The 25,071-nt window shown below is 43.9% G+C and overlaps 1 protein-coding gene across 2 annotated transcripts in view; it reads right to left on the bottom strand.

Annotated features, from left to right (window-relative positions):
- Positions 1–1,061: 1,061 nt before the first annotated feature.
- The window catches only part of Syde2 (synapse defective Rho GTPase homolog 2), a 35,665-nt gene continuing 11,655 nt past the window's right edge, over positions 1,062–25,071 (bottom strand). For both annotated transcript variants that reach the window (XM_051165859.1, XM_051165858.1), the window contains exons 3-7: positions 21,573–22,663; positions 16,217–16,343; positions 8,764–8,945; positions 6,910–7,138; positions 1,062–2,536 (exon numbers count right to left, since the gene is read on the bottom strand). In XM_051165859.1, the coding sequence (XP_051021816.1) occupies positions 2,040–2,536; positions 6,910–7,138; positions 8,764–8,945; positions 16,217–16,343; positions 21,573–22,663 (2,126 nt within the window). In that variant the 3' untranslated portion in view covers positions 1,062–2,039. The remainder of the gene's footprint in view (positions 2,537–6,909; positions 7,139–8,763; positions 8,946–16,216; positions 16,344–21,572; positions 22,664–25,071) is intronic.

Raw genomic sequence — 25,071 nt, 5'->3', positions numbered from 1 at the left:
TAAGACTTTGGCACACATGCGATGCCAGGTGTCACTAACCCAAAACGCACACATATGCATATACACACGTTGTGTGTGTGTGTGTGTGTGTGTGTGTGTGTATAAATAATTTAGGAATATGAATGTGAGCTGAGTGTGGGGGTGCATGCCTTTAGTCCCAGCACTCCAGAGACAAATGTAGGCAGATCTATAGAGTTTGAGGCCAGCCTGGTCTACAAAGTGATTCCAGGACAGCCAAGGCTACACAGAGAAACTCTGTCTTGAAAAACAAAAAACAAACAAATGAATACCAAAGTAATCTTTAAAGTCAATTATAATAGTATGGCATTGTTATAATACTTTAATAAGGCATTTACATTTCTGGAGCCACTTACTTGATTTATATAGTATACATGACATAGCACACAAAAGGAAGGAAACAGAGAGTTTCCTTATAAATCATTTAAAAATACTTGGTTTACTCCTGACACACATCTATTACACAGTCTCTGGTGTTTGTTACACAAAGTTTTAAACAAAATCTCATATAAAAATAGCTGTTTTTCTTCATACTAGTGGGCTTTCACATTAAATACCTGATGTTATATATTTTGTATAGAAGTGGCTACAGTGTTACGTTACGTACCGTAATATTTAGAGAGACATTAAGAAGTCAGTTTTTTATGGCTGTCACACTTTAAACTTGGTAACTCAAGTTTCATTCATAATTTTAAAATTATACATTCTGTAAGTATAAAAATTTTTAAAGAAAATACATTTCAATTTAATTTTTAAAAGCCTTCTAAGCCAGGTGTGGTGGTGCAAGCCTTTAATCCCAGCACTCAGGAGGCAGAGGCAGGAGGATTGCTATGAGTTCAAGGCCAGCCTAGTCTACAAGTGACTCTAGGACAGCCAAGACTAACACAGAGAGACCCTGTCTTGAAAACCAAAACCAAAACAAAACAAAACAAAAAAGCTTTCCAAATTTACATTTTCACACACCACTATGATTTCTGTAACAAGTGCCTCATAGATGTACTTAACCAAAATAAGTTAATTTTTAAATTGTAATGTGTAACATCCTGACAAGATAACTTCTTTAGAAACAAGGACAATTATGAACTCAACATTTTAAGTATACCACCACAAATAAATAAAGCATCACAGGAAACAAAAATGCACAGAATGGGTCACTTTTTGTTAGGTCACCAGTTCAGGAATTTGTCTCCTCCACCCCTTATGTAGCTGAAGGAATTCAACTTAAAACGTGACTTTTGGCAGGGATACTGTGTCTATGAAGCAAAAACAGAAAGGCTGCTATTTCTACTCAAATACTTCTAGTGTGGTTTTATTCAAGTGGTTTCTATGTAACTTATCTTTTAACTTACACATTCTTTCTGCATAAGACATTTTTAAGCTAATAATTCTGGCCTCGTGACATAATTCCCAAAATACATGAAATGCTATAGTCAGCACCTTGCCTCATTCTGAACCCTACACACGTAATGCACTTATGAACACACACATATTCTCAGAATCATAAAAATATTTAATTTTCATAAGCTTAAATAATGACTGAATGTTAATACAAAATACATTAATATCTGTATAATTTTACATTTATAAAAATTTTTATAGCAGCATTCGTCTTGCAAATGAAGTATGACCAAATGACATTGCACAAGGACTCTGACTGCAAATCGACCGGTCCAGCTGCAGTGAACATCTGTCCCACCTTCCAGAAGAGCAGTTCTCACACTGCACCAAAGCCTTGATGGAGTAATAATGTACCCAGCCCTTATAAACACCTGCACGTTTCCTCCTTGCAGCTGGCAAGGTTTACTAAAATATCCCCCAAGTCCAAGTTATCTTTATGCACCAGGCCAGTTCGTAAGTAAAATAACCATATTAACCAACAGTGTTTGTAAATGAATTTACTTGAACTTATTAGGAATTAACTTAAGGTTCCAACATAAAAAATACCAGAAAGAGGCCACGAGAGGACTAAGGACTGGCGTGAAACTTGATGGGATCATCACACAGAAAACAGCCCCTGCACCTCAAACACTCAGATTCAGTTTGTTTTTGTTGAGCTCACGTTCCAGGTTGCCAATCAAAGTATCAATACTTTCTTGAAGATCTCTGAGGTTGGCTTTCTGATCCACTGTAGATTCAAGCGTCTCCACGGTCAAGTACGTCTGAAACGTGCACCCTCTGGGCATGGGGATCTGCTGCTCAATCGTGACTTCCGCTCCATCCATTTTGCTATAGTCTCTATTTTCTCTGTTTTCTAAGGGAACATCTTCGTAATCCAAATCCTTGAAATGTTCTTTTGTATTTAAAAAGTACTCCTCCCCGCAGCCACTCCAGTCCCCTGCGTAGCGGTTGCTGAGTGGACTGTCTAGCCTGACCTGCCTTGGCCTCAGCACCCCTGAGGAAGCCACACTGCTCAGATCTAACACACACCGTCGCTCTTTCTTTCGCCTCAGATAATTCAAAGAAGATGGCTGCTCCAGGCACGAACTGTCAGTGGGTCCTTTGACAGTTAAACGTTGCACTAGGAATGAACAATACACGCACGTTAGTGACAGCCACTGGCCTTGGAAAGACAGAGCGGACAACGAAGCTATTAATAATCAACTACGAACATGCACTTGAGAGAGACATGCGTTGTTCTACTGAAAAGAAAGCATCACACAATCATCTTCTACCACCAAATGTAATTGAGATTAGGCAGACAGGCTAGTACAATGCTCAGTGGTGCTATTTCATGCTACATAATAACACTTCCCAATAAAACTCCCCGCATTGATTAACCTTCTGTGCAAGTTAATTGCTATCTAGCTGTATTCTAAGGCAGTAGCTCCTCTTACATTAAAGACTACAGCAAAAAAGCAGGCAAGGCACGGTGTGCACAAGTAGCCGAGGCAAAGCCATCTCAAGTGATCACTTGAGCTCTGACCTTGGCGGGCTTTTTGCAGTTAGCAGTGTGTCACTATCTACCAAGCAGCCCAAATTTCACTTTGATGAAATGCATGAATATTAGACTCGGCCAATGATTACCTGAGTGACTACACAGCATTAGCTACTATCAATCTTCATTTTGTTTTTTTGTTTTTTGTTTGTTTTTGGCCTGGAAATAGCACAGATTATTTTATTTCTCAATTCTGGTTAGAGATATAACAACCTCAAATAAACAGTCTTTGTATTTAAACTATTTTCTTCTGAGAGAAGCCGCATTCTGTCTTCTTACATTGCACTGGTCAGACACACAGGACTATACACAAAACAAGACTTGCAGTGCTTACTCAGAACAAAACATTTTCCTAGGGTTCTGCATATAAAATAGACTTGTGTAAAATTCTAAGATTTAGTTATTAAAGATTACCCATCTCTTTCTGTTTGTTTATTCTGTTCCGCCTCTCCCTTACAGTTCCCTCTCTAAGATAAGCAAGCATAAAACAGTGATAAAACAGAGTGAAAGTTTATTTGCAAAAGAAAGCAACTTAAGAATGATACACACATCCTAGTTTTCCAGACTTAAAATAATAATCCCAACATTTCACAAAGATATTTTACTTATAGCTATATTTCAACTTGTGTTTTATTTTAGTGGCTGCGTATTATATGTTTTTAAACGTTTCTACAGGTTGAGTTTGTGTATTTATCTGTACCTTCATCTCTGTTATCCCTGTTTTTAGTACTTTTCTCTCGGCCTGGGCTTCCTGTGGCGGATGAACCGCCTCTGGTAATCTGGAGAGAAGCGCATATGTCTTTTGCTCATTTCCAGGACCTTTTCAAACTCTGCTTTTACGCAGTTTCCTGGAGAGCACTCGAGACACCAGTAAGTCATTATTTTACATTAAACTAAAAATTCAACTTCTGAGACATCAATGTCATTGTCTTTTTAAGCTATTCATACTGAGGTGTCTTCCTGTAAATCTGTAAGGAGAACGGCTAATCTTAACCCTACAAGTTCTGGTTTTTCTCTCACTCCTGACTGCCTGTTTTCAGCAAAATGAAGTGAAATGCAGCCAGCAAAGGCTGCTGAAAATATTTCAACGTGTGATACGTACTAAGAAACCTAATTTTTCCTTATGTTTTGTGCCAGCAGATTTTTATTCACTCTATTACTTTCATTTAGAAAACATCTTTATTTAATAGAATTATATTACATGATGTTAGTGCCAGGTTCTCTGCCAGGAACTAAGAATAATAAATATCATCTATGGCCTTACAAATTTTATAACCTCGTAAGAAAAAGGAAACCCCGCCCCAAATGTATCCAGCATGGAGACTGTGGGACAGCAACAACTTAAAGTCTATAGCTGCCCTCTGAAACTGAACGGATGGGCTCACAATAGCATCCAGTATTCTTCTTAACAGCAACCCCACTGTTTGCTAAAGCCCTAAACACAAACCATGTAAGGAGAAGACTGCCCTGTAGATGCATAAATGTGTCTACTGTCCCAGAAGCCCTTGCTAAGTCATGGGCAGAGAAGCACAGGGTGCACTGGCTGATGCAGGCGGGGTAGAGTCACCTTCACCAATGTAAAGTGCTTCTAACTCTGAAGACAGGACTTTCCAAACATAAACCTCAGAGTAAATTATCTTCTTGCCCCCAAATGAGGGGGTGGGGGGCAAAAGAAACACAAAAGCAAAATGTGTAAAAACAAAAACAAAAGAGAGAGAGAAGGAGGAGGCTGGAGGTAAGGCCTCTCTGGAGCTGGAGAAATTCCCCACAGCAAAGTGAGCTAGGCTCCTCCTCCCACTGGATGCTCTGTGGCTCTGGCATTGTCTATGTCATTCCTCGGTTTCCCCTTATTTACACGATGTCCACCTCTCCTAAAATCTGTAGCAGGCAATTTAGAGAGGAAAACTATTGTTTCCTCTCATCCTCTGCCCAGTTCTGTCTTTTGCCTAGGGTACTTTCAAGGAAAATAACAGGGTATAGAAAAAGGTTATTACAGCCAGCAACAAAAGCCTTTGGACTAAGATGCTGGCCGTGAGACAGTTGTTCAAGTTCTCATTAAAATGCAGTCAACAGGCTGGAGAGAGCTCAGAGGTTAAGAGTTGGCTGTTCCTTCGGTGCACGCAGGTCCAAATCCCAGCACCCACACAGATGTCTGTAGCTCCAGTTACAGGGGACCTGACACCATCTTCTGGCCCCACAGTAATGCACACATGTGGTGCATAGACAGACAAGCAAGCGAAACAAACATATAAAGTAAAAAATAAATCCTAAATAAGTAAAATGCAGCGTGTGTGTGTGTGTGTGTGTGTGTGTGTGTGTGTGTGTGTGTGTAGCACAGGCAGGTAGGCGGAGGGAAGGGAGGGTGGCTCAATGGTGAGGACTAGAGTTCCAACCAATGGACCCAAGAAGTAGAAAGAGAGAAGTTGTCTTCTCAGCTCAAATGCCCACTCATACACACACACCCATACACACACACACTCATTCACACACACCCATACACACCCATACACACACACCCATACACACCCATACACACACACACCACACACACACCCATACACACCCACACACCCAACCCATCACACACAAACACCACACCCATACACACCCATACACACACACACACTCATTCACACACACCCATACACACCCATACACACACACCCATACACACCCATACACACACACCCATACACACCCATACACACCCATACATACACACACCCATACACACCCATACACACCCATACATACACACACCCATACACACCCATACACACCACCCCCATACACACACACCTATAAAAATAAGTAAACAAAATGCAAACGCCCATTTTTTTCAAACAATTTTGTTACATGTGTTTTGTCCACATGTCTGTCTGTATGCTATATGCATACCTGGTGCCTGTAGAGCTGAGGAGAAGGTATCAGATTGCCTGGCACCAGAGTTATGGACCATTGTAAGCTACCATGCGGGTGCTGGGAACTGAACCTCTGGAAGAGCAACTACTGCACCTCCTCAGCACCATGCAAACCAAAACTGTAAGCCCAAAATATCAACAATAATTGCCAGCATGAGCTGAAGTAATTTAAAAATACCCATTTGTATACTAACTCTGTCAGAGAAAATGCGCACGGGCTGGACTGATGGCATGGTGGGGAAGAGCACTTGCTGCCCTTCCAGAGGACCCACATCTGGTAGCTCAAACTTGCCTGCTCAACTCCTGCTGCAGGGGACCCAGTGCCCTCTCTGGCCTTCTCAGGCACCCTTATGCACAAGTGCATCACATAAGTAAAAATAAAATAAATCTTAATACAAAAAGAATAAGCTTAAAAATGAATTTTGCTTTGTAACAAACTAAATGAAGGTGAGAAAATAAACTAAAATTGAGTATTAAGTGCTAAAAGCTGTGGTGAGCATCTTAAGAATATGTTTGCACCTTAATTTTTACACAAAGTCTATAAACGCTATTTACTCGGAAGATGGAAATAGTAGCATCTCCAGTTAGGAGAATTTTGCCAGGCCAGGTGTTGTGGCACACGCCTTTAATCCCAGCACTCTGGAGGCAGAGGCAGGTGGATTGCTGAGTTCAAGGCCAGCCTGCTCTATAAAGCGAGTCCAGGACAACCAAGGCTACACAGAGAAACCCTGTCTCAATATATATATAAAGAAAAGAAAAAAATGGAGGATTTTGCCAAGGGCAGAGTGCCCTGTGTGGTACAATCAGAGTTCCAAGCCAGATCTTACTAAACTCAGAATGTTAAAATGGCTCAAACGTCTGCGACTTTACGAGCAAACGCAAAATACAAGCGCTACAGAGCAGTCCATCTTTCAGTACCGAAAAAGCAAAAATCTAGATGTTTTTTGTTTCCCAATGCGATCTGGGCATTTCAATCACTAGCTAAGCCACATACCCCACTGCTGATAAAGAATTGTCCTCCACAGAAGCCTTTACCTGGCCAGAGCTGGAGCAAGTAATGAAGAACCTCGATGTGTTTTTTAAAATCCAAAGCATTTGCGAGCTCTTCGGAATCGGTGAAGACTCTGTTGTGGGTGGAGGTCTCCTGCCTCTGGTTAAGCAACACGGGCCCAAAGCACACAGCCAGGTTCTGACAGGTCATCTTATTCACCTCGTGGTGAGAGGCCACCAACTTCAGATGATCTAACAGCATCTTGAGGGTTGCCTAGGTGTGCCCAAACAGAACCCAGTGCACTAGATGTTAGGTGTCTGTGCAAAACACTTAACAATACACTCAACTCTCCCCTGACCCCTCTCTAAGGGAACAACAGCAGCTGCTGGGAAGGGCAGGAGAACGCACGTCAAACACGCATGATTGTCGGGGTGTGAGTGGGGCCTGCCACCCGAGGAAGCCTGAAGCCAGGCCAGGACCCCGATGACTATTATGAAAGTGAAAGGATGGTTTTAAAAGGCCAACTTGATTTTCTTGTTTTCCCATCATGCTTTTTAACTAATAAATATTTTAGGCAGACAAAATTATGAAAGGGGGAAAAATAGAATAAAAAAACTGTTTGTCCTGAGCTAGGTGTGGTGGCGCATGCCTTTAATCCGAATACTCCAGATGCAATGGCAGGTGGATCTCTTGAGTTCAAGGCCAGCCTGGTATAAAGAGCGAGTTCCAGGGTAGCCGGGTCCCCACAGAGAAACCCTGTCTTGAAAACCCAAATCTATTTTTCTTTCCTGAAAATATATTGTTTAAAGTTTTTAAACCAAAAAAGGTAATTGGCACTAGGTGGAGCCAGGGGAACCCTGCAGAAGAGGTGGGGAAGGATTGTAGGAGCCAGAGGGTTCAAGGACACCACAAGAACAGGGCCCCCCAAAATTCAACTATGCAGGGCTCACAGGGGCTCGCAGAAACTGAAGCGACCATCTTGGAGCCAGCGTGGGTCTGAGCTAGGTCCTCGGCTATGCCGTATGGCTGTGTAACTGCATGTTCTTGCGGGAGTCCCCACAACGGGAGTGGAGTAGGGTGTCTCTAACTCTTCTGCCTGTGCTTGGGATCCTTTTCTTCCTACTGGGTTGCCGCGTCCAGTAGTAATATGAGAGTTTATGCCCAGTCTTATTATACCTTGTTAGGCTAAGCTCAGTGAAGATCCCTGGGAGGCTGTTTTGTTTTGTTTTTGTTTTTAAAGGAAACAAAGGAGGAGTTAATCTGGAGAAGAGATGTGTAGGGAGAGACTGGGAAGAGTGGAAAGAGGCGACACTTGTTAGGATGTAACGTACAAAAGAAGACTGAAAGTTAAAAAGGAAATAAGAATAAAGGTAGTCGGCTCAGAAAGAAAAATTATTTAAGTTTTAACCGCCTTCAGAAAGAAAAGTGGTTTTTTTTTTTAAAGTAGTAGTATATTTTGCCATCATAAGGAATGAGACATAATTCCTTTACAAATTATATTAAACACATAACTGTGAATTTAAAGCTGCTATTTAGGGGCTGGAGAAATGACTCTTGCGGAAGGCCAGAGTTCAATTCCTAATGCTTAACAGCAAGCAGCTCACAATGGCCTGTAACTCCACGTCCAGCAGATCTGGAGCCCTCTTCTGTGAGTGGGCACCAGGCACGCATGTGGTGCGCATACATACATGCAGGCATCATACATACACATCAAATGAAATAAATCACTAAAGCAGAACTCAGAAGGCACATGCATGCGTGGGCTAAAGTTATACAGAGAAAACATAGCCGAAGTCATGAAGGTCCAAGTGCCACAAATGTCAGAGACCTAAGGGCTGTGTGGGGATGAACCTGGCCCGTGTGCTAAGTCTCAGGCAGAGTCTGTCACCCACACTTACCTTCTCAACGTCCGGCAGGCAGTTCAATAGGTCAACAGTGAGCTTGGAGTCACTGGACTCATTCTCACAACCACTTAATGACATTTTCAAAGGACTTTTCACCATTGCATCTAACACAGCCTCATACAGCTGCTTTGTTATTAGTGGGGAAGGAAGTTCTCTTAGATAGTCCTTAAGAACACCTGTAAAAACAGACCAGAGACAGTGGTGATGGGTCTTCACAGTGCAGTAGGTGTAGCGGACTCCTTAAAAATGCAAACACTATGGCAGTCAACTTTAACATTCTGAAAAATAACAACAACGTGGAAAGTATTATCACAAAACATGGCAACTTATATTCCTGTAAGCTGTTTTAGTGACTAACTTTGGATCATGCCAAGTAGAGACATAGCTCCCACAGTTTTGTTAAGTCATGATGTACACCCTACTGACTCCGCCCCCTGTGGAAGCTCCTGCATGTACAAGAAAGTAAGAAATACAAATGTTAGCTGGAAACTAGTAAATTATCCAAATTATGAACTTTGAAACTTTTAAGGAATACTGAAAGGGCAGCAATGGTCCAAAGCCTTTGCAAATCATCGAGGGCTACCAACGAATCTCCTCTCTAATGCTGCACACGTATTTTAAACAGGTATTCTAGATCTGCAGTCTCTGGTGCTACTGTCATACAAAAGGAAAGACTGTCCCTAATACCAGGCAAATTCAAACAAAGGTCAAGAACAGAAAGCAGCAGGCTTGTCCCTGTGAAAGTAAGAGAAGACTGGAGAATATTAAGAGAAGCCCTAGAGGACAGTCAAGGCTACACAAAGAAACCCTGTTTCGAAAAGACCAGAGAGAGAGAGAGAGAGAGAGAGAGAGAGAGAGAGAGAGAGAGAGAGAGAGAGAGAGAGAGAGAAGTCTGAAGAATACTGTGTATGATCAGTTTATTTTTAAAAAGCATTTGCAGGAAAAAGAAGGCACGGCATGTTTCTTTTCCAAATCTAGGGCTTTGCCAATCAAGTGAGTTTTCAGGATATTGCTTGAAGCAGGGGACACAGGAGTTAAGTACAGGTTAGCAGGTAGGAAGAAGGGTGTCTGTGGGACATGTAAAGTTTGCTTCATACAAAACTATAAGGCTCAGAAAGACATGACCAAAGAGCTGAGCCTGAAGATGAGTGACTAAAAGACGACTGTTGCTCCAAAGGTGGCAGCCTAGGACCTCAACTTCAAGGTCATCTTCTGTGACATAGGAAATTTCAGGACAGGGGCCCTATGTTCTACCCCCAACCCCCCCAAAAGAGACAGACAGACAGAGAATCAAGAAGCGATAAGCAGCACCAAGAGATGACCAGGAAATAACTCCAGAGGGAAGAAGAGCTCTCTCAAACACCGCTAAGGAAGAGTAACAAACTCCCGTGTGGTTAAAAGAGGAGGTGTTGGGAGGAGTGGAAAGGCGTATATGTTGCCAAGGAAGACAAGGAAAAACTGCTTCAGGACACACCGACCTCGAGGTGTCACGTGATAGCAAATAATAACTAGGTCAGATACGAATGGCCGTAGATGCCACAGGGAGCAGCCCATTCTAGCCCCTGCATCGTGATCCACTGCCAGGGCCCCTTTTTTTACACACAAATACCTCTTGTGAGGAATGGCAGCCAGGTTTGTAGCTAGGTATAGGAGACAATGGCTAGAGGCAGCCAGAGATAAGGGAAAGAAAAAGGAAATCAGCGGTCTTGGCAGGCGGTTACTGGGAATAAAGGACAGACAGTGGGTCAGAAGAGGAATGCACCTGAAAGGAGGCAGCGCAAAGGTCTCCAGGGCCAGGAGAGACGGACTGCAGCCATCTGGGGAAGTCCCCAGAGAAGAAAGCAGAGACTCCTGAGAAAACAGGAAGGAGGGGAATCAGCTCAAGATGTCAGGAAGGATGAACCAAATACTAACAGGCCAGTCAAGGCAGACAGCACTGCTCCTGTGTGTCAGCGTCCATCTCTCTGTGAAGTGGGGAGGCGAGACCACCAGTAAGGCTGTGGGTGTGGCATGAGAAGGGCAAGATGCTAGACACTGGAGGAGACAACGGGGCGGAGGACAGAGCGGAGAGGGAGAAAGAGGGAGGGAAGCCTAGTGGGGGGAGGGGCAGATAAAAGAAAGAAAAAAGCAACCCCAACACATTAGCACCCAAAAGAATTAAACACCTCAGGAAAACAAACAGGTGCAGAAACGAACAACTGTTCTTGAAAAGCAAATTATAGGAGATCTTAAAAAAATACAATGCAAGTATAGGCCGAGTTTATGCACCAGAAGATAACACTGTGAAGATAGCACACCCTAAATTGATTACAGAATTAATACAGATCCTACCAAAATCACAGCTGGGAGCTGAGGCGTAGCTCACTGGTAGCCGCTTTACCTAACATGTCCAAGCCATGGGTCTGATCACCATTATCACCAAATAAATAAAGTCTGGCTAGCTCTGTCGTAGAAACTTACAAACGGATGCTAAAAATTCCATATAAGAAATAGCCCCAAAATCCTGGAAAGAAACTGTGAGAACCAACACCATTTCAGCTGTTCTTGCTGAGCTTCAGTCATTAGGCGACAAGGCATCAAGTCGGACAGCCTAAAAGAACAGTAATGAGAGCCCACATTCAGTCAAAACACTAAAAATAAGCAGGGGGCGGAGAGATGGCTCTGTGGTTACAAGCACTTGCTGCTCTCTCAGAGGCCCAGGGTTCAGTTCCTAGCACCCACGTGGCCCTCACCGCATCCCAGGGACTCCAAATCCTTCCTCTGACCTCATCAGGTACCACGCATGCACACGGTGCACATACATGCATGGAAACAAACCAAAACACACAAGGCAAAATAAATAATAAATAAAGAAAATAGTCAAACACAACAGGGAAAAAAGACTCAGCAGAAGCTACGACAAGCAGATATCCACTTGCTAAAGACTAATAAAACACCTCATAAAATGCACAAAAAAAATTTTATTGTTTTTGTTTTTGGTTTTTTTTTTTTTTTTTTTAGACAGGGTCTCTCTTTGGCTGTCCTGGACTTGCTTTGTAGACCAGGTTGGCCTCAAATTCACAGAAATCCATTTGCCTCTGCCTCCTGAGAGCTGGGATTACAGGTATGTGATCGATAGCATGTCCAGCCTGAGACAAGCAATGATTTAAAGAGTTTAAATTTGCCTTATGATGTCAGAGGCTTCCGTTTACGCTGGCTGGCTCCATGGCTACATCTGTGGTAAATCAGAAACACCACAGGGAAGGAGAGCCACCCACCTTAAAGCTGTTGGGAAGGTCAGAACGTTGAGAGGGGCTAGGGACAAAGTGCAGCCTTTAAGGGTCACACACCAATGACATAGTGGCCACACCTTCCATTTTTCGACCATCTCCCAATAATGATATTAGACTATAAACCCATCAATGGGTTAATTCTCTGACAGAGACAGAGTCCTCAATACTCAATCATGTCCCCCCCAAGCTCCCTGTCTGAACACTGTGACTCAAGGGTCATCTCCAATCCAAACTGTAACAGCACCTAAAAGTTCAAGTCTGTGTAACTTAAACAATTAAGACAGTATGACTTTCGGCATCACTAGACATGCATATGCTGACTAGAACTTGTGCATGAATGCTCACAACAGCTTTACTTGTAACAGCCCCAAATTGTTAACAAGGTCAATGCTGGGCAAGAGATGAATACATGAGCCAATAACATCACATCTACTGTATCCATAGTGGCAAATGTTGTTGGGCATTAAAAAGAAAATAGGCCATAGGCACTTACAATAACATGAGAATTTCAAGATAATTTTGCTAGTAAAGAAAACCATGTATTTACATACATATATATGTATATATATTTATTTATTAAAGTCTCCCCTGTATGGTTCTATTATGTAATTTCTAGAAAATGAAGTTAATTTATAGTAACAGGAAGACCTATGGCTGAGAATGGGGGCAACAGAGGTGACGGTGCCAACAGGAGAGACTACGAAGGACATAAGGTGGCACTTATATATGAAAATACCCAGCTGCATACTTTAAATACATGCATCCTATTTTATGGCAGTTATGCTTCAATAAAACTGTCATGTGAGACCAACGCTGGCATTCAGGGTCGCATCTTTGCCAGGTGGGAGGAACAAAACAGTGGCCATGAGAAGGACACTCGGGACATTTAATGGAAGAAGCTGTATTAATGAGTCATGAAAAAGAATATTTGACAGCAGGGGCTTAGGAGAAAGTAAAGATAAGTCAAAGGAGGCTGACTTGGGGTGGGGGGGAAACTGAAGAGAGAGAGAGAAAGCCTAAAGGAGACAGGGAATCCTTTGAAAGTGTTGGCAGCAAAGGGAATCTGGACGACAAAAACCGGGTTAGATCTTATGAGTGAGTCATTAAAGCAGAGTTGATGTAAAGGTCACTGGGCGCCAAGGCAGGTGGCACACACTTGTAATCCTAGTACTTGGGAGCGAACGCAGGACTGTAAATTTGAGGCCAGTCTGAGCTATTTTGTGAGACTCCGTCTCAACAAACCAACCCCTTGGGATAACAAAGAATGACGAATCTAGTGTCTGAAATGGCTGGCTGTACCCTAAAGTGGCCTAAAATGATGGAAAATATAACCAGAAACAAGGTGCCGAAGACTCCAGTAGGTGGGCTTGATGCGTGAAACTCTGTCCCGTTCTCAAGCAGAACACTTTGGACCACTCTGTTCTGTCCCAGACAAAACAACTCCTAAAAACGCATTAACTTCTGAACATGCAGCCACACTCACTTCATTACTTCTGGTATTTCAGACTTACTAGCTATTGTTTTCCAAAGTTTATGCAGAAATGTGAGTTCAAGCAGAGTAAACACATGAGGTGACGTCACCACTGGCCAATCGCAGACCCACAGTACTCTCTCTGGAGGTACGGGGGCCCTGTGTGCAGTTCACCACAGTGGCTCCGTGTGTAATTTATCCCAGTGTCACTGCTTCTCAGACAAATCATTTCATTGTTTTTTGAATTTTTAATCAAGAAAGAAAACTGCTTCAAATTCTTTTGAAGAACAGCTTTACTGAGATGGAACAGTGCAAATAACAGAGGCAAGAACCATCTAGTTTGTGGCTTCAGACTCTCCTATTTAGAAAAGAATGCTACAAACCAGACCTTCACTAACCTATGATCATGTCTACAAACATTACAAAGCCAGGATCCTTTCTGAAACACAACAGTCAACTCAGATCACACCTTCCATCCCTAGACCATAAACACTTAGCATCACTTTTATTTCTAAGCTAAGGCTTTGCTGAAACAACAACAACAAAACACTGTTGTTTATACTTTCCTAGAAATAGGTATCTATGCAATTTTCCTTTCGTGAACTCTTAAAGTGAATCCTTTACTAATTTTGCAAATTATGTATCGTCTTATGCTTTTAAGGAATAAGGCACTCCTTACCAAAAATGTAAAGTTTCTGATTTGTTAAAAATTCATGTGAGCCCGGCAGTGGTGGCACATGCCTTTAATCCTAGCACTCAAGAGGCAGAGGCCGGCAGATCTCTGTGAGTTCAAGGCCAGCCTGGTCTATAGATTGAGCTCCAGGACACACAGGGCTACACAGAGAAACCCTGTCTTGAAAAACAAAAACAAACAACAACAAAAATTCATGCGAGGTGGTTCAATGTGCATCGGAGGCAGAGGCAGGAGGATCGCTGAGTCTGATGCCAGTTTGGTCTACATATACCGAATTCCAGGACAGCCAGAGCTACATAGTGAAATCCCGTCTCAAATAAAATAAAATAAAATAATCATTAAAAAGGAAAAAAAAAAACCTTTGTTTCCTTTCTCTTAGTGGTAAACTGCTTGAGATCAAAGTTACAGCATTCAAGATGAAAAATAATAAATAGTGTGTAATACAGCCACTCGATTCCTAAAGCCACAATTCTAAAAGTAAACTTCAAGGCGCAGGATCGCTTCAGTATTTATGAGTGAACTTGCCTTAAATTCTTACCTAAACTTAACTGTGTATGAAATAAGAAAATAAATTAGGAGAGGCAAACACCAATACACCAAGACAAAGAAAATGCCAGAAAATAGAGCAAAGAAAACAAAACTACCAAAACCCATTGAGGACAGAGAAATCAACGCCCTGAGTCATCTACAGGTCAGAGGGTTTGATGTCTGTGGTTTGCCTCTCCACGATCTTGGGTTGGAGACGATCAGAGAGGGGAGAACACTACGAAAAGCAGTCAACTGAAATGGATGTATCTCTCAGTATTCTGCTTCTGTACTGGCTCCAAAACTTTAGTAATTAAAAAGGAAAGCCACACGAAATTGTATGTGAAGATCAGACCCAGAAAATCATTGGTAAGACTGCAAGCCATCTCCTCATAGACAAACTCAAGCACCCTTCTGGGGTTCTCGGAAGGCCACCCTGCACCACAGTGGCGCCGCACATGCCCATAACCTCTGCTGCCTCTGGTTTCCTGAACCTTCCAAGGTTCTTCCTTCCTTGCCTGCCTCCAAAGCTTAGAGAGCTCCAAAGTTCTTGTTTTTTTAAACTTTTATGGAAATCCAAGGAAAGTTGCCACTGCTGGTACTGCCTCCAAAGCTGTACCCTGGGCTATGGTCACCGCTTGGACAAATAGTCTCCTCATACTGGGCATGGCAGCACTGGCCCACAATGCCAAGAAGCGGAAGGCAGAGGCAGGAGGATTGCACATTTGAGTGAGATGCTGTCTCAGAAAAGAGAGAGGACCACCTCAATTCCCACTAGAGCTTTTCCTCAGCAGGAGATGAGAGCGTTCAACCTCACTTAACTTTCCATCCACGTCTCTTACTTCAAAAACCCAATGTACAATACATCCCGGTATTTCTGCACCTAACACAATATCCCGGCTCCCGTCACATGACCAACCACGTCTGTCTGGCTTGTCCTCGGATGCGTGTTGGCCCCCAGTGCTGTGACCCACCCCCACAAGCTGCACACCGTAACACTGGGAGGTTGCCAAGGTCCCCTGAGTTTCTCCCTCTCTCCTCTTCAATCCACAATGTGCAGCTGCCAGATGAGCATCCCCCAAAACAGCCGTTAACGACTCCACCCTTGTACTAAGAAATTCTTTATGATTATGAAAATAAGTCACTTGGCACCTAGGAGGGAACCTAAATTCTCTCATCAGGTGAGGCATTTCTTTTTCCTCAACCACCCGAGGGCCAGCCGGGCTCAACTCCTGAGTCATTTTACTTCTTTCCCTAAGGACACGGGAGACAATCCAGGTCTTGCTTCCTCATCATTCCTTCACTACTTAGTAATGGAAGCCGTCTCTTAATAACTCCCCTCAGAAAATAAGTCAGTCCTTTATGAAAGAAAGCAAAACTTCAGAACAATATCAGTCAAATGTAGGTTATAAAAGAGTATTGCCTCCTTCTTTCCTATAGATATAGTCTTCCCAGAATGAACACAAAATAAAGTCTATGTTTTACCTGTTATTACATTTATATCTGGGTACTGGTTTTCACACAGACCAACAGTTTTGCTATCCTTCTCAAAAGCCTCTCGAAGCTCTTTCTTGACAGCTGCTGAACCACACAATCGATACAGGCCTACAACCTGGAAACAAAATGCCATGTTATGGGGACAATAATGCATGTAATGATCTAATATAAATCACATAAACTTGTCAGTCAGAAGTACCCTAATGTCATCATAACAGCTCACACACAGCTTCTGAAATGTCAAATTAATTGTATACAGTAATGGAAGAAATTAAACCAATTTTAGTAAAATAGGTAATAAGTACAATTTTTTTAAAAGGTAAAATGAAGCCTATTTTAAAATTCATACAGAAGTCCCACAGACAGTGCTCACTGCACAACCTGCAGTGCAAACACTTGCTGTGTAAATGCTGCTGGCTCTCCTAATTATCCCCGTACACATCCAGCAAGTCAACCTGGTCTCAGCACCACACACAACCTGGTGTGGTGGCATGGCTGCAGGCCAGGCTCTTGTGGGGTCGGGGTAGGAGGGCAAAGAATTTACATCATCCTTAGCTGCATAGTAAATTCAAAGCCAGCCTGGACTACACAAGCCCAGTCATAGGAGGGAGAGACGAAGGGAGGAAGGGAGGGAGGGAGGGGGAGATGGAGAGAGGGAAAGGCCATAAATTTACAGAGAATAAGGGCATGTTACCTATGCTTTCAAATCAAAAGACGATTTAGCAAGCAGTCACCCTGAGCTGAAGGAACAGATACAGAAAATTATTTCGCAATAAGGAAACATGAACATTCCTCAATATTCACTGAATTAGGAATCTCCATATAATTTTAAGTTATCTAGATTATGAGGAGGACACATGAAATGTCGGGGTTTATTTCTGGCTGCCTGTGCCCTGAGTTACTTACACAACTACAAGATCACCCGAGTGGTGGCTCTGACACAGGCCAGCAGCAACAGTGGCACGGGCAAATGGGAAAGTACTCAGTTGACTGTCTGCTGGTCAGAAACTCGACCTGCTTCAGAGAAATGTCCATGCAAACAAGGAATGTGCTAGAAAGACAGTTCTCATTTCCAAAGTCTTGATGTCATCCTGAGCTATACACACTGAGAACAACACGTTAGGACCAGCACACCATCTCAAGAGGCAAGTGGTGAACACCTACGGAGCTGCACATGCATGGTGCATAAATATACATGCAGGCAAAACACCCATGTGCCTAAAATAAAATAGTAATTATAAGAAAAACTGGCTAGCAGATATAAAATCTAAAAGCCAAGTCTCTGTCACAGTCCTGACTAGCAAATAGAAACCACTCACTGAGAGAAACCACACATAAAGTTTAATATTTTAGGCAATACTCTATTTTTAAAATATATACATGACAAAAAATAAAGCCCAAATATTAAATAAGATCAAGGGAAAGCAAGTTATTATAGCCCTTTTGATATAGGCCCATTTACGTGTAATAAAATCCTATACCAAGGATATATGTATGCCTTTGAATTCATAGACAAAATAACCCACAACAGATTAAAGTACTATTTCAGACAGGAGACAATAAATTGATCAAACATTTTATCCCCCCACAACTCAAATTACAAACCCAGATTTAAAGATACAGAAGTGAGGACCTAACATGCACCGTAAAGTGAGGACATTTAAGATAAAGCCCTCAATTCAGAGGCTGGCCTCCCAGGTCACCAATACGCACTTCAGCTACAGAGGACAAGCCATGAAGCAGAGGCAGCAGCAGCCAGTGCAGCACACACAAGAAGCTCATGCTCACGTCACACCCTCTCTGTGTAGGAATCTCAAGTGGTTTTCACAGTGGGAAAAAACCGGAACAGTTATTAACAAAAGGGCAGGCGAAACTTGAGTGGTAGTGGCGTGTGGCGGTCCGCACAGTACCGGTGTGAGCCTCTCTTGGCTTGGCCTCTCTGTGCACGTGTGTACAGGGGAGGGAGAAAGGAGGGACTCAGAACAATTACTTCTTGAAAGTAGGCAGCTTCCTAAAATGATTTCTTAGTTATCATTCTATTACATGTATAGGCATTTGCCTACATATGTGACTGTACTGTGTGCATGACAGGTGCCCGTGCAGGCCAGAAGAGGGTGTTAGGTCTCCTGGAAGTGGAGTTACAGGTGGTCGTGAGCCACCATGTGGTTGCTATGAATGAATCGAACCCAGGTCCTCTGCAAGAGCAGCCAATGCTCTTAACTGCTGAACCGCTTCTGAGGCCCCAAAGACGTATTTGTAACTATATATGTGTGTGTACATGAGCATAGATCCAGAGGCACCAGCTCCCCTGGAGCTGGAGTTAGGGGCCGAGATGAGCCACCAGACATGGGTGCTGGAAATAGAACGTGCATTTTCTGGAAGAGCAGCAAGAACTCTTGGCCACTGAGCCACTTCTCTACCATGTGGTAGTGCACACCTGCCATGTCGGTACTTTGGAAGAAAAGCTGGAGCATCAGAGTTCAAGACTAGCCTCAGCTACCTACCTGGTTTATCTTGCAATCACTTAGTTATCTGTGTACACACCAAGTGTGCCATATTCCATGTATGGAGGTCACAGACTCACTTTCTCCCTCCACCATGTGGGCCCCAAGAATCAAGCTCAGGTCAACAGCCTTTACCTGCTGAGCCACCTTGCTGTTACAGGAAATATTTATTTATTTATTTTTAATTAATTAAATTTTTTATTTCCTGTGCATTGGTGTTTTGCCTGCCTGGATGACCGTATGAGGGTGTTGGATCCTCTAGAACTGGACTCACACACAGCTGTGAAGGGGCATGTAGGTGCTGGGAATTGAACCGGGTCCTCTGGAAGAGCAACCAGTGCTCTTAACCACAGAGCTATCTCTCCAGCCCCCAGGAAATCTTTCTTAATAGAAACCTTTCTAAACATTTATACAAATAAGACAGCCTACAGACTGGGAAAAGATGTTCACCAACCCTACATCTGACAAAGGTCTAATATCCAAAATATATAAAGAACTCAAGAAATTAAACACCACCAAACCAAATAACCCAATTGAGAAATGGGGCTTGGAACTAAACAGAGAATTCTCAACAGAGGAATATCAAATGGCTGAGAAACACTTAAAGAAATGCTCAACCTCCTTAGTCATCAGGGAAATGCAAATCAAAATAACTCTGAGATTCCATCTTACACCCATCAGAATGGCTAAGATCAAAAATTCAAGCGACACCACATGCTGGCAAGGATGTGGGGAGAGAGGAACACTCCTTCATTGCTGGTGGGAATGCAAACTAGTACAGCCACTTTGGAAATCTATCTGGTGCTATCTCAGAAAAATGGGAATAGGGCTTCCTCAGGACCCAGCTATTCCACTCCTTGGAATATAGCCAGAAGATGCTCCAGGACACAACAAGAAAATTTGCTCAACCATGTTCATAGCAGCCTTATTCATAATAGCCAGAACATGGAAACAGCCTAAGTGTCCATCAGTAGAAGAATGGATAAAGAAACTGCGGTACATATACACTATGGAATACTACTCAGCTATTAAAAACAAGGAATTCCCGAAATTTGTGGATAAATGGACTGAGCTAGAAATGATCATAATGAGTGAGTTAACCCAGAAGCAGAAAGAATCAAATGGTATATACTCACTTATATCTGCATACTAGCCCAAGGGGCATGTCCCATGAAAGCCTTCACTTACCAGGAAACTGGGACAGAGGGGAGGACATCCTATTGGGACTCTAAATGAGAGAAGCATGGGAGAATAGCAAAGTAGAAGGATCCAGAGGGTCCTAGAAACCTACAAGTAGAACATTATGATAGGCAGATTTGGGCCCAGGGGTCCCGCTCAAACTAAGGCACCAGCCAAGGACAATACAGGAGGTAAACTTTAAACCCCTACCCAGATCTAGCCAATGGTCAGAACATCCTCCACAGTTGAGTGGAGAGTGTGATATGACTTTCTCACGTACTCTGGTGCCTCACATTTGACCATGTCCCCTGGAGGGGGAGACCTGGTGGCACTCAGAGGAAGGACAGCAGGTTGCCAAGAAGAGACTTGATACCCTATGAGCATATACAGGGGGAGGTAATCCCCCTCAGGAAAAGTCATAGGGGAGGGGAATAATGGGAAAACGGGGGGGAGGGAAGAATGGGAGGATACAAGGGATGGGATAAACATTGAGATGTAACAAGAATAAATTAATAAATTTAAAAAAAAAAGAATCACTGCTAAAAACAACAGTGTTTATACAGCAGTTTAATAGATCTTTCAGAAAATAAATTAAGATACACAACTGCTTGCACTCTTTATTTTCATTTTGAATTGAAAAGTGTATATTTAGTAAGATTAACTTTGAAATCTACTCAATCTCTGAGCTCTCTACACAAGATGGGGTTGTGGGTAAAAGAGGAAGTAGAAAATTTTATGTCAGTCAAGTCAACTGACTGAAAGTTGGACTATAATGTAAGCAGTTTGTCCAAAGAGACAACGTAAACTAGAGACAGAATCGCATGTCTGAACTGAAGTCCTTCTAGGTTACACACCCTACTTCTGGGTACCATTTTCAAACTGTGTTACAAATAACAATGGGTTTGTTTCTTCCATGGGTTGCCTTTGCTGTCCTATTTTAGACAGATGGAAAGATGTTTCCACAGTTCAGAGCACTGGCTGCTCTTCCAAAGCAGCTCTCTGTTCAATTCCTAGCACCCACGCGGCACCTTACAATTATCTGTAAATCTAGTTCCAGGGCATGCAACCCCCTCTTCAGGCCTCTGTGGGCCCCAGACACACATCATGCAGGCAAAATACTCATACACATAAATAATAAAAATAAGCAACAAAGCAAACCGTGGACATGCATTCTAATCAGTGGGGGCTCTCCTCATCTCAAATGTGGCGCCAGAGGAAAGGGCCAGGTGAGCGTGGGTTTCCGAAGACTAGGGTGGAGGGAGAGCAGGGAGTAAGCATTTAACCTCAGTGTAGTGTGGAGCCAGACACTGGCACTCACTGCTGGACCGGCCCCACAACTTCAAAGCACGCTGAAATGCATGCTAAAGGATGGAGCCCTTCCGTGTTGCCAACTTTTCTAGACAAGTCAGTGCAGAGGAAGACAGTCCTTTCCAGTACTAAAGCCCAAGCGCTGCTGCCTGACAACGTAAACTGTGACGCCGGCTAGCGCGCTCTCAGATCACAGTAACAGGAGCTAAGATGTGGAACACACTCCAGAAATAGTGAACTGCGGCCTGGGGAAATGTCTCCCTCTTTTTTTATTTTTAACCTTACCTTGAATTCCTTTCCCCAAGACTTAACAACCATTCAACAGAGGACAGAGCAGAGAAACAGTGAAATACCTGACAACCTCTCTTTTCAATCTCCACGATGCATTTCTGTATCAGCAGCGGCACCATCGAGCCTACGTTTTCTTTTTCTACAACTTTCTGAATGTCCACACCAAACATTACAGATTCTCGGTTTTTATCCAGGCCGTGGAGAGAATTCTCCCACTGTTCCATGAGGGTCAGCTTGACATAGATAAGTCCTCTGGGTTCGAGCTTGACGGCCAGCTGGTGTGTTTTTGCCCCTCTGAATAAAGTGGGCAGTACAACTGTGCCGTGGCAGCATACTCGGTTCCTCCTCGGCGTGGGCTCCCAGCTGAACACCACCAGCTTCAAGTGTTGTGCGTTTTCAATCTCAATGTTGAAAGTGTGGTCCATGTCCAGAAACGTCGTGCGGCAGGTGAGCAGCGCCGTTCTGGCTTTGTTCACCGAGTCTACCTGAATTGCACAGAAGACGTCTTTAGAGTCTATCCGGGGGGGCTTTAACCCCTCTGCGCCGTAGAAGTGCACACTCAGGAGCCCGGATATGTACTGGGAGCACCTGGCTTGGTCCGCAAAGCTGTAATGTCTGAAGGCATCTGTGTCTATATCACCCTTGCTACAACTGCTTGGAACCGGTTCTCGCCCCTTCCACACTTTGTGCTCGGCTCCGTGCTTGCCGGACTTGGCTCGCAGTTCCGGCGAGTCTCCATCGCTGAGGTAGCCGCCCTTGCAGGAGTACTTTGAGCTCCTGGGGACTTTCTTTTGGTGGCTGTGCTGAGAAGACACAGTGGTATCAAGATGGTAGCGGCTTATCACGTTCCTGGTCGGGTTCCCGGAAGGCAGAATAACACTATGAGGAATTTCTCGACAGCTACACTTAGACAGCGAAGGGGAACTATCTGGACTGTTGACGTGGTGCGAGGCTCCCCGGGCACCCAGCTTTCGGCTGAATTCTGGCAACCGCTTCATTTTCATAGAAAGTTTCCTCACAGTACGTGGAGATTTTATTTTATCTGGCAAAGACCAAGTAATTGAGCTGCCTTTCTTCACAGGGCTGGGGCTTGGAAAAGACGGCTCCATAGCTCTGAGTTCAGTCCTATGTGTAGAAACTAAGATCCCAGGACCTTAAAAAGAAGAAAGAACCATACTATAAAGAAAAGTGTACCGACTCCTTGTTTTATTCCTGCTTTATAAGCAAACTGGCTCTCAGAGGGACGGAAACACCTCCCGCTTCGCTTCCGTGGGAGCTGAGGTGGATCTTCACTCAGCATGGCATTCGGATGCTGACAGGAAGAAGTGGCCCCTGCCTACCTGCTGTTCTGAAGCCTGGGGTGGGGCCTTGGGCTCCTTTCCCACACTTCCCTCTGCAGTGAGCACAGAGCCTTAAGGAGCTGTAGAGGGGCTGTAGAGAGCTGTGGAGGGGATGTGGAGAGCTGTGGAGAACTGTAGCGGGGATGTGGAGAGCTGTAGCGGGGATGTGGAGAGCTGTAGAGGGCTGTGGAGGGCTGTGGAGAGCTGTGGAGGGCTGTGGAGAGCTGTGGAGGGAATGTGGAGAGCTGTAGAGGGCTGTGGAGAGCTGTGGAGGGCTGTGGAGGGGCTGTGGAGAGCTGTAGAGGGCTGTGGAGAGCTGTAGAGGGCTGTGGAGGGTTATGAAGAGCTGTGGAGGGGCTGTGGAGAGCTGTGGAGGGCTGTGGAGGGGCTGTGGAGAGCTGTGGAGGGCTGTGGAGGAGCTGTGGAGGAGCTGTGGAGGACTGTGGAGGAGCTGTGGAGGGCTGTGGAGGGTTGTGGAGGGCTGTGAAAAGCTGTGGAGGGCTGTGGAGGGGCTGTGGAGGAGCTGTGGAGGGCTGTGGAGGAGCTGTGGAGGGCTGTGGAGGGCTGTGGAGGGTTGTGGAGGGCTGTGAAGAGCTATGGAGGGCTGTGGAGGAGCTGTGAAGAACTGTGGAGGGCTGTGGAGGAGCTGTGGAGGGCTGTGGAGGGTTGTGGAGGGCTGTGGAGGGCTGTGGAGGAGCTGTGGAGGGGCTGTGGAGAGCTGTGGGGGGCTGTGGAGGGCTGTGGAGGGGCTGTGGAGGGGCTGTGGAGGGTTATGAAGAGCTGTAGAGGGGCTGTGGAAAGCTGTGGGGGGGCTGTGGAGGGTTGTGGAGGGCTGTGGAGAGCTGTGGAGGGCTGTGGAGAGCTGTGGAGGGCTGTAGAGGAGCTGTGGAGGGCTGTGGAAGAGCTGTGGAGGGGCTGTGGAGGGGTTGTGGAGAGCTATGGAGCAGCTGTAGAGGGGTTGTGGAGTGGCTGTGGAGGGGCTGTGGAGGGGATGTGGAGGGCTGTGGAGAGCTGTGGAGGGCTGTGGAAGAGCTGTGGAGGGCCTGTGGAGGGGATGTGGAGGGCTGTGGAGAGCTGTGGAGGGGCTGTGGAAGGGCTGTCTCCATCTCGGCACATCCAACTGGAAACACAACTACATCACAATGCTGCTTCTGTATGTATTCCCTCTAAAGCCAAGTGTTGTTGATTTAGAAAAAAAAAAAGTTAAAAACCAAACAAGTCTATAATTTAGGCAGCTAAGAGGCCTTCTTTGTTCTAAAGGTCTCAGGATATTGTATATCCAATTAAACTTCCTGGTAAGCTGGTTCTGGTGAAACATTGATAGAACATGTTAAATGCTAAAATTTCCCCCATTTAAAGAAAAAAACACAAGAAGTTAATCAATTTTATTTTGAGTTTGAACATGCTCCTAAGTTTTCAAATTAATCACACAAAAATATGTTCTCAAACATGTAACTTAAATTTTCCTTTATAAAATAATACAGTCTCATTCCAGCTGTTTAGTAGTCAATTTTCTATTATCCTTTAGATAAATATCTTACTAACCTTAATACCAGAATCAACTCTTGGCAAACAATTTCAGGGATAAAATGTGAACGTGTCTGTTCACACACAAGTCTTGTCCTGCCCACCTGTGTATCCTAGTGACAAGTGTTGTCTGCATACAGAAAAGCAACTGTGATTAGCATGCATCCTGGGCTTTCCTGGTAAACAGCTAATGAGGAGTAGAAGACTTGCACACAGGACAAAGCGTCCCTGGTACTGCCTACCACAAAGTGTCCTACTGGCTCACTAGTCTAGAACCTTCTGTGGTAATCAGGGTCCTGCTTTGTCTAACATTAACCTATTTTATTAAAACCTAGAAAGGCTATCCGGTGTGTTAAACTGCTGAGTTTTTCTAAATTATTAAGGAATTTAATATTCTGATCCTTGGCCAGGCGTGGTGGCACATGCCTTTAATCCCAGCACGTGGGAGGCAGAGGCAGATGGATCACTGTGAGTTTGAAGCCAGCCTGGTCTACAAAGCAAGTCTAGGACAGCCAAGGCTACACAGAGAAACCCTGTCTCGAAAAACCAAAAATAAATAAATAAATAAAAAAATAAAAATAAAAAAATAATATTCTGATTCTTTTTATAAATTGTTAGTAAACAATTCCTGTCCTTAATTGTTAAAATGAATATTTTACATGTTAGAGCTTCTATTGCAGACAGGACGGAATTT

Source organism: Acomys russatus, chromosome 23, assembly GCF_903995435.1.
Source record: "Acomys russatus chromosome 23, mAcoRus1.1, whole genome shotgun sequence".
Classification (NCBI taxonomy): Eukaryota; Metazoa; Chordata; class Mammalia; order Rodentia; family Muridae; genus Acomys; species Acomys russatus.
The sequence above is the reverse complement of the archived record's forward strand: the minus strand, read 5'-3'. Positions and strand labels throughout refer to the sequence as shown.